The sequence below is a fragment of the Sinocyclocheilus grahami genome, unplaced genomic scaffold (genome assembly GCF_001515645.1).
Source record: "Sinocyclocheilus grahami isolate Dianchi unplaced genomic scaffold, SAMN03320097.WGS_v1.1 scaffold63.1, whole genome shotgun sequence".
Classification (NCBI taxonomy): domain Eukaryota; kingdom Metazoa; phylum Chordata; class Actinopteri; order Cypriniformes; family Cyprinidae; genus Sinocyclocheilus; species Sinocyclocheilus grahami.
This window is the reverse complement of record NW_015505242.1, coordinates 1,043,128-1,059,809: the sequence shown is the minus strand read 5'-3', so window position 1 is coordinate 1,059,809 and position 16,682 is coordinate 1,043,128. Positions and strand designations below refer to the sequence as shown.

General features: G+C 34.7%; 2 protein-coding genes across 2 annotated transcripts; both read right to left on the bottom strand.

Moving 5' to 3' along the window:
• Positions 1–2,157: 2,157 nt before the first annotated feature.
• On the bottom strand, positions 2,158–4,669 carry LOC107584774 (ATP synthase F(0) complex subunit C3, mitochondrial-like). The gene is made up of 5 exons (XM_016271509.1): positions 4,572–4,669; positions 4,273–4,360; positions 3,558–3,635; positions 2,857–3,047; positions 2,158–2,455 (listed from the first exon to the last, which is right to left on the bottom strand). Exons 2-5 carry the CDS (start codon positions 4,309–4,311, stop codon positions 2,341–2,343), a joined length of 423 nt encoding a protein of 140 aa, XP_016126995.1. The 5' UTR covers positions 4,312–4,360; positions 4,572–4,669; the 3' UTR covers positions 2,158–2,340.
• Positions 4,670–7,332: 2,663 nt separating this feature from the next.
• LOC107584830 (protein lunapark-B-like) lies at positions 7,333–12,634 on the bottom strand. Its single transcript, XM_016271596.1, has 8 exons — positions 12,581–12,634; positions 10,904–11,091; positions 10,450–10,454; positions 10,186–10,291; positions 9,973–10,043; positions 9,698–9,862; positions 9,398–9,484; positions 7,333–8,030 (listed from the first exon to the last, which is right to left on the bottom strand). Exons 1-8 carry the CDS (start codon positions 12,632–12,634, stop codon positions 7,849–7,851), a joined length of 858 nt encoding a protein of 285 aa, XP_016127082.1. The 3' UTR covers positions 7,333–7,848.
• Between the last annotated feature and the right edge of the window lie 4,048 nt (positions 12,635–16,682).

The window sequence follows — 16,682 nt, the reverse complement described above, 5'->3', positions numbered from 1 at the left end:
TTTGTGTTCCAATGATATATCAAAATACTTAAATGTGACTCTTGAATAAAATCTTTATAGACAATAGCATACTCACTGTTTGTTTTAATACAGTAATTGACTGAATCAATGTATGAGATAGTTAAAATTATTACAAATTCAGGTTTTCCTCACCTCCGTCAGTTCTGTCACCTCCATCAGTTGAATATTTTGATAATATTTCATTGATATTTTATATTTGTCGTGGAGTTGGTCACATGTGAAAGTGTAATCTGTCTGCTAACACGAGAATGTGTTTTGAAATGTTAAAAACATCTTGAATGCTGTTAAAGATAAAGTTGAAATTATATTACACAGTCCAAGGTTATATTACACAAAAAGCACATTTTGTTAAAAAAGAGAAAAGTTGGGAGGTTGTATCAAAGCATAGCTCAGTAGCTTAGTACATATAAGATACATAAATGTAGTTCATTTGTACGAGTACAAGGTTTTATTTTTTCAATTTTGCACCCTGTTTTGTCCCACTTCTTAAGAATGACTGAGCTGCATCATGATGAACTCTCTGAGATAAAAATGAATTTTTTTTCCCGTGGCGGAAAAAAACGGGGAGATGTAAACCCAGGATGCTGAGGGGGAAAATAAAGATGTTAATATGTATCACTTTTTATTTCTCCTCTTTCCTGTTACTTGTTTCGCTTCTGTTTCAGTTTTTATAACCATTTCTTACTATGTGTAAGTAAGTTTTTTAGCATGTGTGTTTGGCAGTGTTATTTTTTAGGATTACTGATAAACTACTGTCATTTGATTTGTATTATTTGTATTTATTTATTTTAATTTTAGTTCAATTATGTCTGAATTTATGTCTGTATAGGTCTTAAGTTTTTTGTTTCATTTAATTTGAGCTATTTTAATACTTCAACAACTAAATGGAAATGAAATAATATATATTGAATTTATAAATATGTATATATATATATATGTATGTGTGTGTGGTTGTGGTTATACATACACATATGCAGTTGTTTTTTGGTGTTTGGCTTAGTGTTATGTTAGAATCATTATTATACTCATACCTTTTGTTCTTTAATATTTTGAATTGTTTTTAGCTTTATTTTTTTGTTTTTCATTTAAATGTTAAGTTTTGAAATTTTGTTGTATGCATTTGTCATTTTGTTTTTTGGGATTACTGATGGACTACTGTCATTTGATTTGTATTATTTGTATTTATTTATTTTAATTTTAGTTCAATTATGTCTGAATTTATGTCTGTATAGGTCTTAAGTTTTTTGTTTCATTTAATTTGAGCTATTTTAATACTTCAACAACTAAATGGAAATGAAATAATATATATTGAATTTATAAATATGTATATATATATATATATATATATGTATGTGTGTGTGGTTGTGGTTATACATACACATATGCAGTTGTATTTTGGTGTTTGGCTTAGTGTTATGTTAGAATCATTATTATACTCATACCTTTTGTTCTTTAATATTTTGAATTGTTTTTAGCTTTATTTTTTTGTTTTTCATTTAAATGTTAAGTTTTGAAATTTTGTTGTATGCATTTGTCATTTTTATTTAATCTCTTTATTTTTAAAATGTGTATAGGTAGTATTTATAAAGTTTTAGCTTTTAGTTTTGGATCCGTTTTTAGTTGTTTGAATACTACAATTGATTGCTTCTGTTGTCCTCATTTGTTAGTCGCTTTGGATAAAAGCGTCTGATAAATGACTAAGTAAATGACAAATAAACTCGGAAATGTGAGAATCAAAGTCAGAATTGAGATTCACAATTGCGAGAAAACGTCAAAATTCTGAGAAGTCACTTTTTTTTTTTTTTTAATTCCATGGCAGAAACAGGCTTCCATTTTAGATATTATATTTAAAAACCTAATTATGGCACATGGATTCTCACACTGAAAGAGACAACTGCAAAAAGTTTAAAGATTATAATTTAGATTTCTGGTGATTTAAGTAATATGCGAGATCTGAGGCATTCTGTAACAGACCACCGTTTTTGGTAGATTACTGCTCCACCATATAAGTCTTTGACTTGTATTAAATATAGAAATAAACTAAAGCGACCCCTTTTAAAACATTCCCCAAATAACTTGAAATCTGCAATGAGCGACCATCTTCATTGGCACAATAATATCTTCAAACGTTTTAAATACTGAAATACATGTATTTATTCTGTATTTGGATACATTTTTACAATACATGTTTTATCTTATCAGCCTTCAACAAAAACTTGGAAAATGTACAATTTTAATGACACCAACACAGAACTCTTTTGGTAGCCATTGTAAAACACGTGTCGTCACAGCGGTGGGAAGAGGTGGACGGAGCAGTATTTACATGGCAAACAGAATGAGGAAAGCCACCATCAAACAGAAGAGACCCATAGCCTCGGACAGGGCAAATCCCAAGATAGCATATGAGAACAACTGCTGCTTCAGAGATGGGTTCCTGCAGGAGAGAGAGAGAGAGAGAGAGAGAGAGAGAGAGAGGTCAGGGGTCACTCATCACCAGATCTCGGTTTAGGAACACTGCTTTGTCATGGAAAAAGAGAGATCAGCTAACAACAGTGTGATGCATGACAGGGGTTAAATTTGCTCAAGCTGAACTACATAAACTCAATATTTCACATAATACTACACTTGCATTGCTGCAATATTAACAAGCTCAGTTCTTAAACTTAATTTTAAAATATATAAACTATAGAATAAATATAAAAACACCAAAATTTAAGTAAAGCTATAGTTTATGAGACACTACCATATGGAAAGATCTGGAAATTAATTGTTTCATGTACAACAAGTGATGGCAACAAGATTGTGATTATTTTCATGGATGTTGGTCTAGTCGACCTGGCATATCCAATAATGAGGCTGCCGAACACTGTTCCGATTCCAGCTCCTGAACCTGCCACTCCCACAGTGGCGGCACCAGCACCGATGAACTTGGCGGCTGTGTCGATATCACGGCTTATGGCGCTTGTCTGAAAACCCCGCACTGCAACCTGGGAAACGGCTGTCTGTGGCAGAAAGGCTGGGCTGGCCTTACGAAAAAAAGATAACGTTCAAAATGAATGAACTGCACCTACCATCACTTGACAAAAAGAAATCGCTTTGTAGATTGCAACAAGCTTATAAAGCAAGTAAATGCATATAACAAAGGACTGAATCTTAAGATGATTTATAAAGAAGTCCTTGCTTAAGAAAAAGGCTTTTCAGAGAAAAATAACTACTAAAAGGGCATTAAAGATTTAAAACAGCAAGTAAGTGCCACTGATCTTAAACTTGGCATATGAAAGTGACGTGTGGCCAAGTATGGTGTCCCATACACTCACACAACGTGAACACACACCCAGAGCAGTGGGCAGACACTTTTGCTGCGGCGCCCGGGGAGCAGTTGGGGGTTCGGTGCCTTGCTCAAGGGTCTCACCTCAGTCGTGGTATTGAAGATGGAAGAGAGCGCTGTACATTCACTCCCTCCACCTACAATCCCGAGACCTTTGAGTTACAAGTCCGACTCTCTAACCATTAGGCCATATGCATAAGGCACTCACCTCTGCAGAGCTGACATCTGGCCTGGAGAGCACAGAGGCAGAGAGTGGTCTGCACAGCGCCCTTGAGGCAGAGCGGACCTGAGACAGAGATCACATTAGCACATAAGACGTACAATTAAAGTGCTGTACTTAAGACTGACACACACATACGTGGGAGGTGCCTTTTGTCCAGAAAATCTATTAAATATTTGCTACAATCAGAAATTACACTGACGGAACATTTATCAAATCACACTCCAAATGTCAACTGAACAAATAATTACATTTATAATTAAATTATTAAAAGGACTGTGGCTAGTCCAGTACAAAAAGACAGCAACAAAGCAGAACATAACACCCGCAGCCTTGAACAACCATCACTACTACATTTGACCCTTTAGCTCAAGTGTGATTCATTTTAAAAGAATGAAGCCTATGAAACATTATGTTTTGCTGTCAGATTTTTATAATGACCTTGACTTCCCTTTAATCGGCGTTCAGATGATAGCATTAGCAACCAGCTGCTGCCATTGACATCTTAGCCACAATGACATACACACAAACAAATTCTGAAGCAGTATTTTTTGCAATATGCCATCCAAACAACCCATCTGAAATGCACTGCATCAACATGGGGGAAAAGTCAAGAGCACCAGGCCTCTTGCATTTTAAGGAAACATCATTCTCGGAGCTTTTCCATTCTGTCGTAACTGCAGAAACCGCTATAAATACTCACCAGTGCGGGTGTGGACACGAACTTCGCACAGGCGTACATGTTTGATCGAGCTCGCTGACTGTGGTGAGGAATAAACCCGCGTCTGTCTCTACGGAAAAAGCCGACAGCTTGAGGTCAATGCAATATCAGCGCTTTCAAAACGCCACCTGGTACTAAATAGCTCCTTTTGCAAGGGCTATATAATCTGTAGAACATGAAAAGGATCGAGTGATTTGATTAAATATATCTATAGTGTAATGATGGTATAAGATTATGACAATATAGCTCCTCCGGTTCTCATTTAACTCTCCTTCACTTACCCGGCTGCAGAGGTCGAACCGCTGAGAAGCTACTGCGCATGCCCGACCCTCTATTCAATGAAGCTCCCGGATGCATGAATTGACGCGTCTTCTTCTCATACCAGATTTTAAATAAGGTTTTGAATCATCTGTGAACTGAGACAGAATGTTTATAAGAGCTTTCTTAACTCCTACTTGAGTCAAAAAGAAAAGTAAAACAAATCATTTATTTTCAAAAAAAAAAAAAGTCTTCCTTCTTCTTCTTCTTCTTCTTATGATATTTAATGGCGGCTGGCAATCCAGCTTTTGGTGCATATTCCGCCCCCTACTGGGATGGAGTGTGAGGCGATGACATCAAGGGAAATGCTAATTAAAAAAAAAAAAACATCTACCTATATTTTATTATATACATTTGTTCTTTTCAGAAATTTAATAAGAGCTTTATAACCTTTATGCGAACTGTTTAACACATTCTGCAATGTCATATAATGAATGCCGGCAGATTTTATTTCCTCTTTATACGCTAATATTAGTCTGTTTCTCTCTTATTCCGAGGTCACCGTAGCCACCAGATCCAGTCTGTATCCAGATCAGATGGTCACTGCAGTCACCCGGATCCAGTACGTATTCAGACCAGATGGTGGATCAGCACCTAGAAAGGACCTCTACAGCCCTGAAAGACAGTGGAGACCAGGACGACTAGATGAGCCCCAGATACAGATCCCCTGTAAAGACCTGGTCTCAGACGACCACGGGAACCAGATGAGTCCTCTGCACAATGTGACTTTGCTGCAGCCTGGAATTGAACTGCTGGTTTCGTCTGGTCAGAGGAGAACTGGCCCCCCGACTGAGCCTGGTTTCTCCCAAGGTTTTTTCTCCATTCTGTCACCGATGGAGTTTTGGTTCCTTGCCGCTGTCACCTCTGGCTTGCTTAGTTGGGGACACTTCATTTCCAGCGATATCGTTGACTTGATTGTAAATGATTGCAAAGATACTATTTAAACTGAACTGAGCTGGATGATGACGTCCCTGAATTCAGTCTTTAACTGAAAAATTAGTGTTTGCTATTGTCATTTTGCATTATTGACACACTATTTTCCTAATTAATGCTGTTCAGTTGCTTTGGCACAATCTGTATTGTTAAAAGCGTTATATAAATAAAGGTGACTTGACTTGACTTGACTTTTAACTGTGTTCTTTCCCTTTCATATGCCCTACAGTTAATCAGCACACGCTCTACAGTTTCTGGAAGTCCACAATGATTACAATGACCAGATTCATGTCTTCCTATCATCTGGAGTGATTTATTAAGAGTAGAGTGTCCAATTCTCAATCGCGATATAACTGTATCATCCCTGCTGTTACCATAAGCAGTTCTTACATGTCCTACTTGTTTATTTATATTATACAAATGTCGCCCTTTGTTATCTTTATCCCATCTCTCTTGCCATATCTTTCTGACAGCTACTTTAATTAAACCTTTAATTTCAGATTTACTCAAGGGTATATGTATCGCTTGAAGGTCATTCAATGGTGCTTTATTTAAAACTGCGCTGAGGGCAAAGACAACGTAAAACTTTACTGCGTTTTTACACTTTTAACAGAATATATAAGTAAAATGACTGAACAAGCAGATAAAATATATAATAAAATAAGGTCAAATAGATTGCTGTAGCACACAGACAACTTATGTAAATTAAAAAGGCCTATACAACACAGATCAAATACAATACTTAGCCTAGTACTTCAGTCCTGGTCATTGTTTTCATACTTATTAATAGGTTACTTGGGATACGCAATTATATAAAACATGACTGGGACCATGAGAGAATTCCTACAGTTCTGTACAAATATTTCATGTCAAAATACATATTTTTGGGGTCATATTACATTTGCTGGTTTGACATATTGAAGATATCTCAAAGAACACATCTAAGAAAATTATTTTAGGTTCTGTGAAATAACATGTTATCCTATCAAAGAACACAAGTGTTGTAAGGGGCTGCTGGTGTATCTGGTTTGGAACAACTGAAAATAAAGTAATTTACATTTTGATAAGATGAAAACTAATTGTAAATTTTTTTTGTGTTACTTCAATTGCTGTGTCAACATATGACAATAAAGGTTATCAGTAAAGTGTAAGTATTTATCTATTATGTATCATGCATGAAATATTTGCTTAGGCATGAGTATCAGAAACTTTCATTTAGCCTTTCTATATTGTGCTTCTTAATTCTTAATCACTTTGTTGCCTACCAAAGAAAAACTCACTTTTCATGATAATGCTGAAAGAACCATTCTTTAGAAAGATTTTTTATTGGATTTAACATGCACACAATCCAGTCTGTAAATGCAACAGACATGTGCACAACAACTTGCAAGTACAGACAAACAAGAACAAGTGGACACCTCCAGTTCCAAGCACATTAATTTTGTGTTTCTTATTGAGATAAGTCAATTCACAACGAACATGGAAATGAAATAACTAATGCAAAATGCAGAGACACAATTGATTACAAAATGATCATCATCACCCTTTTTTTAAAATATTTTTTTATTCATGAACCCTCTCTGGCATTAGTTGACTTGTAAAGCATAAACAGCAATGCAGAAAAAAACATCCTATGTATTATTTCTGACAAATTTTGCAATTTTGTAAACTGTGCAGTTAAAACCTAGACATATTCCTATCCAGAAAGTCACAAGACAGTTGAATTATACACAAATACGTAAACAAACTGTTGGCCACAAAAAACACAAGCAACTAAAACAATTCAAAACAAAAGAATAAATATTTAATACTCAAAATAGTGCATTTAGCACAAAAAAAAACCATCACTCCCCTACAAAGTCTATGCGTTTGTCAGTGTATTTTTGTTTAGCTTGCGGTTTCAAATAATTCTGTAAACACAAAGACAGATAAAATCTGTAAAATGTATCCTGTCCTTATTTACTACGCAACTGAATGCTAACACTGTAAAATGATACTATTCTTTTGTGAAATCACCCTCATAAACAAACCATGCACAGGTATTGTACTGGGTGACATCACCATTATGGGGCGCACCACACCATTAGCATTACAAACTGTAATGTGATATGATATTTAGCCCACTATATGTAAACACTGTGGTGCATATATAAACAAATTAGGAGTAAAAACTCTTAACAGCCTCCAGAATTACTAAGAAGTACTAAATGAACATGATTTAGGGTGAAGTTAAAACCAAACATCCCAAAAACCAAAAGCTGTAGTGAATGGCATTGATCATGCATGTTTAAACTGCATTTAAACAGTTTAGTTTGATTCATCCTCTTTCTGCTGTTGCCCCTGAGCTCCCGCCTCTTCCTTTTGGACATCCTCTGAGGGGGGCGGGCTCTGTTGAGACTGTGCCTCTTCTTCCTCTGATTCATGTGCAGCAGGTGGATTTTCAGTGGTAGGGTCCTGAGGCTCAGCAGTTGTAGTTCTTTCTATGTCATCTGCAAAATGAAATAATTAAAATAATTGCCACTGGGGATGTATACTGCTAAAAGCCATGGCACTGTTGTGCATGTGTGAGATTGTGTGCGTATTAGGCCTGTTATTGCATTAAATAATAAGAATAAAATTTGTGGTATTCTTCATTCAGTATGATAATGCATGTTTAAAAGAAGCACAACATGTATTATCAAGATTGTAAACAAGCCAATTAATAATTACAGGGGGAAAAAAAGGTTTAAGACAATGAGCCATGCACCTAAGGGTTTGGAAAAAAATCTGATTTTTTAAAGAGAGGTATTCAACATTTTAGACATTCAGTACCTAACTAAGCATCTGACCATCTCGCTAAAACTAATATTAATTTAGCAGATATTTTGCAAAAAGCATCTTTTTACTTGCTTTTTCATTTCTATAAAGATCAAAAAATACGCTGAATGTCAAAAATGCAGGATATTTCCCTTAAGACAGATATAAAACAGACATAACATTTCAAATTACATATTAGGAGACATTTAAGATTTACAGTCAGATAGATTTAAGATACGATAAGATTTACAGTCTTTTACAAACGCATACAAAACACACCTTACTGCTTTGTAATGGTGTCAGTCATTATTGTGTTGTGTGATTTTGTGTATGAGAGTGTTCTTTGAATAGGAAATGATTGTGATCATGATTATGTTAGCCACTGTAACTGAAAGGAGCAGAGAATACTTTAGCACCAAAGCATCATGCAGTGCATTCACTACTGTTCACACGTTTGGGGTCAGAATTTTTTTTTTATATTTATAAATTCATACTTTTATTCAGCAAAGACACATTAAATTGATCAAAAGTGACAATGAAGACATTTTTTCAAATAAATTTTACATTTAGTTTTCTATTGATCAAAGGATCCTGAAAATGTAGAACAGTTTCCACAAAAACATTAAGCAGCACAACGGTTTCAACACTGATAATAAAAAGAAATGTTTCTTAAGCAGTTAAAGTCTATAACTGAAACTGAAGACTGGAGTAAAAATATTTTAAAGTATATTAAAATAGAAAACAGTCATTTTAAATAGTAAATTGTATTTTTGATCAAATAAATGCAGCCTTGGTGAAAATAAGACCCATTAAAAAATTAAATAAAAAGAAATGTTTCTTAAGCAGTTAAAGTCTATAACTGAAACTGAAGACTGGAGTAAAAAATATTTTAAAGTATATTAAAATAGAAAACAGTCATTTTAAATAGTAAATTGTATTTTTGATCAAATAAATGCAGACTTGGTGAAAATAAGACCCATTAAAAAATTTTAAAAATCTTACGGACCCCAAACTTTTGAATGGTATTGTATGTGTAAGTAAAGTGTGAAGGTTCTGGGACCTGAGGGAAATTTCTTGAAACTATGAACTTTACTCCAAGGGGTGCCAGAGTGTGAAACACGAGTGGCAGGAGTCGAGACAATACGGTCTAAAAAACACACAAATAAAATAAAATACAACATTCATTCATACAAACGATAAATGTAAATGATTTCTTCAAAACTGCACTGATTTTGAAAGTTGTTTGCTCTCCTCTTGGAGGCTTTCCAGCTGCAGTTTTAAGACTGATTGATTGACACATGGCATGACAAGATGACAAAATGACTTAATGAGGTCCCTGGCTGTCAGCAGCATGAAATACCTTCAGGGGCATCACTGTCCTCTGGTGTCTCTGTGGCAGCAGAAGACTGTGTTTCAGGAGATTCAGAGCAAAGTCTGTGCTCAAAACTGAATTCTGGGAGTCTGGGGGCCTGGGGGCGTGTCTTTCTTGCCGGGTTCATGAAGTAGCAATAAGCACAACGGAATGCTGTAACATAAAACATCACACATGAGTATCAAAATAAAACCCTAAAAGAAGGAAGTATCCTCGGACTCAAAAACTTCACAGTTCTATACTGTGCTCTGACAGGTTCTTACCTGCATACTCAAATTCCTCCTTCAAAGCCATACCATTGTGGGAAAAACACTGCTGGCAAATCAATGCATATCTGAAAGTATAAGAATAAATGGGAGGAGTGCAGGAGACAAATAATTGTCTCATGTACTGACATAATTCTGGCCAGTGCAGTGTTCAATGTGTTTCTCTTAACTTGTATGTCAAGCTGGTTGTATGTTATACCAGTGTAATACCTGTTCTGAGGTCCATCTCCCACCAAATACTCAATGACTCTGTCCACAGCGCTGCGCTCTTGTGGAAGGATGGGTCGAGCAAGAGGTGGACCAGGAGGACGCATTCCTAAATGATCAAAAGCTTAATCAACACTTCATCATTACACAAATCAGGAAAATGACATGCTAGGACTTCACAATAATGCTAATGACATCAACTGTGAAACCCATAAAGTTCAGTTTGAATTTAAGCCCCAGAAAATGTTGATTTAGTGAGGAATGCACTAATCCTTGAGTAAGAAGCTAGTCAGGAATTTTATACAGGCTTAAACTGTGTGCATGCCTTTATCCACACTTAAAGGGATAGCTCACCTAAAAATGTAAATTCTAATTCATCCTTATGTCATTCCAAACCTGTATGACTTTCTTTCTTCTGTGGAACATAAAATATGACATTTTAATAAACGTCTCAGTGTTCCATACAATAGAAGACAATGGTTATCATCATTCTTCAAAATATCTTTCATGTTCTGCAGAAGACCGAACATCATACAGATTTGGAATGACATGAGGGTGAGTACATGATGACAGAATTATTATTTTAAGCAAACTAAAAAGGAGTATAACAGAATGCAATACGTGTGATATAATACATAATACAGATGTAATAACATCAACTGTAATACACTAAGCAAGCCTAATAGAATGTCATTATCCATGAATAAAACATAGGACTCACAGTGCAGGAAAGGCCAGCAGAGGCAGGGCAGTGATGAGCCGAGCGCTCCACTGCTCAGGAAAGTACAGGTAATACACACACAGACACGTGATCAGGTACAGAGCAGATGAGTAGTAGAGAAGTCGGCCCACCCACAATTTCAGCAAACGCTGGTTCTTTGCACGAAACTCTTCAAGGTCCTTAGTGTCCTGTGGATTCATATCGCAACATTGTACGATCATTACCAATGTCATTACGTTAAATGTTGTAAAAATGCTTTGTGAGGTAACCTAAAAATGCTTCATTTGATAACATCTAATTTAACCCTATAAAGTCTAGGATCTCTCAATTATCAACATGATCAAACTGAAAAACTTGTTGTACACTATCTACTGCATGCCTTCTGTCTGACTGATTCACACTTTTTTAGAGAGTAAATGGCCTTTTAGTTTTAATCTAAAAATGTCTACCTTGTGGTCTGTTTGCTGTGAGTAAAGTAAATGTAAAAATAACTATTTATTTTGTTATTAACATTTCAAGACTAACATTTACTGGACTGAAAAAACTGGTTATCTTTTAAAAAAAATCATGTTAAATCATGTTGTTTCATGCTGAAACGGGCTTATGATGAACATTTATTCGTGCATCTCTCAACCACCGTTGTATTGCATTGCAATGTTTTTAATTACATAGCTTTGATCAGAAAACTAATATTTATAATTCTTCTAAGACATTAGTGGAAGACATAGAGTGATAACTGATCATTTAAATGCATTTCATGCCAGTGGTCTGTAATACTGTCTCACTGATTTACACTATAAGCCGAATTTAATTTTCCTTCCACATAAATAACAACGTGCACCAAATTGAATAAAACTGATGTTTTTTTCCTCCTTGAATAAGAGCAGCATATTCTCAACATTTCATACTACATGGCCATAAAATCTTGATATATCAAATTTGATACAAAACATAAAACACATATTCATTTTTTTCCTTTATTTTCACTAATAAGTTTCACTAAATTGTTCCATTAAAAAAATGTTTTTCTGACTATTATTTGATATGCTTCACAGGGTTAATTGGTTTTATTAAAGAATTTAAATTATTAATTAACATGACTGATTCTGAATCTGACTACATTAGATTACACTAACTAACGTCATATTTAAGGTCAGGTCGGGTAGAAATGACGCCTCAAAGCAAGTTATAATGTTTGTTTACATGGTGGCATGAATAACAGATTTGTCACCATGTGTCCTGTTACAGCATTCCATTACAAACCTATGCACAACATAAATCTGAGAGACATTGAACCTGACAATGGAGAACATAAATAATGAATGCCGGATATAAGCTCTGTTAGTTACAGTTGAATGTACAGTGGAAATTAAACACAAAGCCCTCTGGAATTGCAAAGTGTATTCCTACAGCTCACTCTAAACCAAAGCAGTGACCACTACTGGACAGTTAAGGTCAACCGCAGCAGCCCGGCGAACAGATGGTCCCGTCAATACAGTCTCCAGATAGATAGAGACTTCAGGAGGCGAGCCAGGCATGAGTAAAGCAAGGAAATGCAGCCAGTACAAGGGTTCAGAATCAGATGATGACATACAGCTCTGTGATGTGTGATAAGGTCACAACGGCTGAAAGGAGTCTGTGGGGTTTGAAAGGGCAGGACAACAGTGGGGAACATACCTTATCCAGTGCCTCTAGAAGTTCCACTGTGGAAGCTTTAGTCTGTTGGAGCATAACAATTACATTATTGTTTATAGTATGGGTAATTCAAAGATGTCATGTGTACTGTATGAATGCAGTATCCTCTAGACACTCGTGTATAAACCTATGCTTATTTACTGTTGTGGGGAAATGCAATTACACGTAAAATTATCATTTAAAAGATATATAAACTGTATACTTTACTACAACTGTCAGGACGTATTACGATGAATGCTGCATAAAAAAAATGTTCTATACAGAGATACCCTGTGTCTCTTTCGCGCACGCACACACACACACACACGCTCACACATCAAAGTAACAAGCCTTTTAGGAAAATGTAATATTGTATAATATTATAAATTGTTCGTATTTTAACACCCATGCACAAATACATTTAGTCTCTCTCAACTGCACCACACACACACACACACACACACACACAGATTTGTACCTTAAGGTTATCGTATTGCCATTTTTTGTAATACCATGCTATAAATGAAAGACAATGATAGTAATTATAATTTTTTTAATTACAAGTCATGCGTACAGACCCATTCCCAAGAGGGAATTTCTGATTTTTAATGGGATAAGGGATTTTTTTTTTTACCATAAAATTATAGAAGATCCCTGATTAACTTAGCTACAAAGAGCAGTCCAGATAATGTGCAGAGATACTTTAATGCTGCATATTTCCGGACATATCGCATATCTTTTGAGCCAATTTCAGGCGTTTCTGTTTTCTTCATTTGTTCGTTTTTGTAGATTGTAACTGGTTAGCTGGCAACGCCACTGTGGGGTAGAAAATCCGCGGTTTCTAAGCTCAAAAGTTGATTTACAGCTCAGGTTGTAAAACGGTTTTTACGAGCTTAGCGCGTCCGGCATTGGGTATCACAGAAGAGACGCGCTAAGGGCTCGCGGTAATATTGGCCCCTTCTCTTTCCTTCCCACGCGCTCTGTTGCACAGGAAAGCCCAGTACGAGGACGTCTGTCTGCATTTCTGTCTGTTTTATCATGTGTGCCGTATATTTTATTTGTTTTTTTCTTTTAAATATATTATTTTAATTTTTTGTCTTCCTTTTTAGTTTACTCTTTTCTTTTTCTTTCTCTTTTAAATATCGTCTGTTTACTTTAATACAGGGAAATTTATTTTAAATAGGGCGTTTTTGCATCAAATGGTAAGTGCAGCTGCAAAATCAAGCTTAATGCTTTTTTCCTCTTGAAACTATTTATTTATTTTTTTTAAATACTTTTTCTGATCAATCAGTCGCTTTATCAATAATGATCAAAAGTGATTTTTTTTGATAGTCTGGTCATCCTGTGTCTTTTTAATGCTGACGGCAATTTACATTGTTGAGTGAGATAAATAGTAAATGTAAAAATTTAAGACAGAAAGACAAGTTTGAGATAAGGTCAGATGAGTCGAAGTGTGTTGTGCATTTGTGTTCTGTGAGTAAAACTGAATTTATTATTCTGGTTTCTTTGTTAACGAATCAGTTTAAATTTGAAAGCGAGGGGGTTATTTTAATTTACTACCTACTGCATTGCGGCGAGAGAGGGAGAGAGGAAGAGAGAGGGAGAGAGAGAGAGAGAGAGAGAGAGAGAGAGAGAGAGAGAGAGAGAGAGAGAGACCATGAAAGAAATTAGATTTTCTAAGATAGCTGATTTTTTTTGGTTAGGGTATATGATTACAATAGGCACCAATTTTATTTTGGATTAGAAAATAGAAAATCTGAAATTAACAACATCAAATTCACACTGAGGAAAAAAAGTATATTCATTAAATACCTCAAAGTAGCATTTTTGAGAAACAATTGATTTATATGCTTTAACATGATCGAAATATTTGATAAAATAGTATTTTAGGTATATCATTCCTCTTATGTTTGAAATGACTTTGCTTTAAAAAGGATTTTCTTGTTTACAGGGTGTTTTCAGTTTTCGTGTGCAAATATCATTATCAACGCCTTATTTCTTTCTTTATTGGACCGTGGAAACGTTGTGCTCTTAAGCTTCTTTAGGTCGTTCCATTTCTGAATATTCATTTGGAATCTTTGTTCCGTCGTCTATATATACCCTGTAGAACCGAATGTGTGTTCACACAGCACATTCACAGATTCGGTTTTAGGGGAGTATATGGACGATGCAAAAACATCTGCTTTCATGATAAAACCACACTGCATTTGCTGAATGCATAAACGACTCAACCACTTAAAAAAATATGTTTCGTTTAGCTTACAAACGGTTAAGATTAAAACAGCTGTTTAATAGAGTTTTTACATCTTTTTTATTTTATTTATGTATTTATTTGTTTTTTATTGCCGTTCAAATATTCAGCTATTAAGGTTAAAATACTAATATGTCGTGATTTTGTCTAACATCCAATAATATCCTAAATAATTTGAATATTACCAAGTATTTAGTGCGTGTTTGTATTGAATTGTGTTTCTTCAGCTCTCCTTTCTTCCTTTTAGAGAACAGGGTAAGATGCCCCGACCTCTGCTCAAGCCTGGAAAAAAATCCTACAGCACCTCAATAAAATACATGCACTTTCTGAAAAGTGACTTGAATATATTTATAAATGTTCTAAATTTATAATGGTCTGTAATAAAAAGACAGTGTACAAATGTGTCCTTTTTTGTTTGTAAATAAATACAATACAATAACATAAATATATATATAGGCTATATATATATGAATATATAGATAGATAGATAATGTATATACAGACCCGGCGCCAGACACAAATTCATTGTTTCAGGGGGGCACAAATGAGATAAACCTCATTGCAATGCATAATATCATTAATTATGAATTAAATGGACAAAATATATATATATTATACACATACACACATATACACACACACACACACGCACAAAGAAAAACAAGTAGATAGAATAGAAAAAAATAGAAAGCTAGTGTTTTTTTTGTTTTGTTTTTTAAATAAAAAAATTAAAAATAAGATAAATATAGATAAAGTAGAATTAAAAAAAAAAAAAATATATATATAGGCTATATATATATGAATATATAGATAGATAGATAATGTATATACAGACCCGGCGCCAGACACAAATTCATTTTTTCAGGGGGGCACAAATGAGATCAACCTCATTGCAATGCATAATATCATTAATTATGAATTAAATGGACAAAAAACGAGGAAGAATTGACGTACCACTCCATTGACAACAGAGTCAATACAACAGAGTCGTAAAGATTAGACCTAGCCTACTGAAGCAGTCTAAACACACGTCGCAGGGCTCGACATCAGCGCTTGTCCTGCTTATCCGGGACAAGTGGATTTTTTAAAAGGCCAAGTGAAAGATCATTTTTAATAAAATAGTTAAAACAAAGATCACAGCAGAACCATAACGCGTCAGTCTCACAGCAACACTCAACCGTGTTTTCATTACTGAATGATTCAGCGTTTTGAACGAATCGGTTGAGTCAAAGATTCAATGACCCATTCTAAACAACTGCCTCATTCTTGATGAATCAGCCGTTTGAGCGAATCGTTTGAATGAACGACTCAATGACTCGCTTAATAAGACCGCTCATCACCTGCCGTCACCTACTGGCGGTTTAGTTTGTTTAAAAGTGTCATTCTTTCCAACATTTCTTATTTGTATATTAAAAATATTAAAAATATTTAAAACAATCTCATAACATTATTTAATGTAAATTATTTAGTGTAAATTCTTCAATTTGATTTGTAACAGCCCTATAGTGTCTTATTCTAATTTAATTTATTGATCAAAATTAAGAATTTAAAATGAAAGATGAAGCATATATTTAAAAAGGAGAGAATGCCCTTTATAAAGGTGAAACTATCACAGATATGCATATTTAAATATGTCAAAGCTGATTGAACTCTGATGAGAATATTACTTCATAATCAATTATATACAACACAATTGTCACAATGTCAAGCCCTGACACATTTTATTTATGTATTCATTGTTACAACCTATATCTTTGTGTTACATTTTGTTTTTTAAAAGGCAGGGACTTTATAAAATAGTCAAATATAAGCAGATCACCACTCCAACAAGTTTAAACAAATAATAATAAAAAA

What these genes read in the sequence shown, in the direction of transcription:
- LOC107584774 (XM_016271509.1), bottom strand. Translation starts at nt 4,311, where the DNA reads ATGTACGCCTGTGCGAAGTTCGTGTCCACACCCGCACTG. An exon ending in CAGATGTCAGCTCTGCAGAG is followed by an intron (nt 3,048 to 3,557) that starts GTGAGTGCCTTA and finishes TTTTTTCGTAAG; the next exon opens with GCCAGCCCAGCCTTTCTGCC. An exon ending in CTCATTATTGGATATGCCAG is followed by an intron (nt 2,456 to 2,856) that starts GTCGACTAGACC and finishes TCTCTCCTGCAG; the next exon opens with GAACCCATCTCTGAAGCAGC.
- LOC107584830 (XM_016271596.1), bottom strand. Translation starts at nt 12,634, where the DNA reads ATGCTCCAACAGACTAAAGCTTCCACAGTGGAACTTCTAGAGGCACTG. An exon ending in GGAGATGGACCTCAGAACAG is followed by an intron (nt 10,044 to 10,185) that starts GTATTACACTGG and finishes TTATACTTTCAG; the next exon opens with ATATGCATTGATTTGCCAGC. An exon ending in GGACAGTGATGCCCCTGAAG is followed by an intron (nt 9,485 to 9,697) that starts GTATTTCATGCT and finishes TGTGTTTTTTAG; the next exon opens with ACCGTATTGTCTCGACTCCT.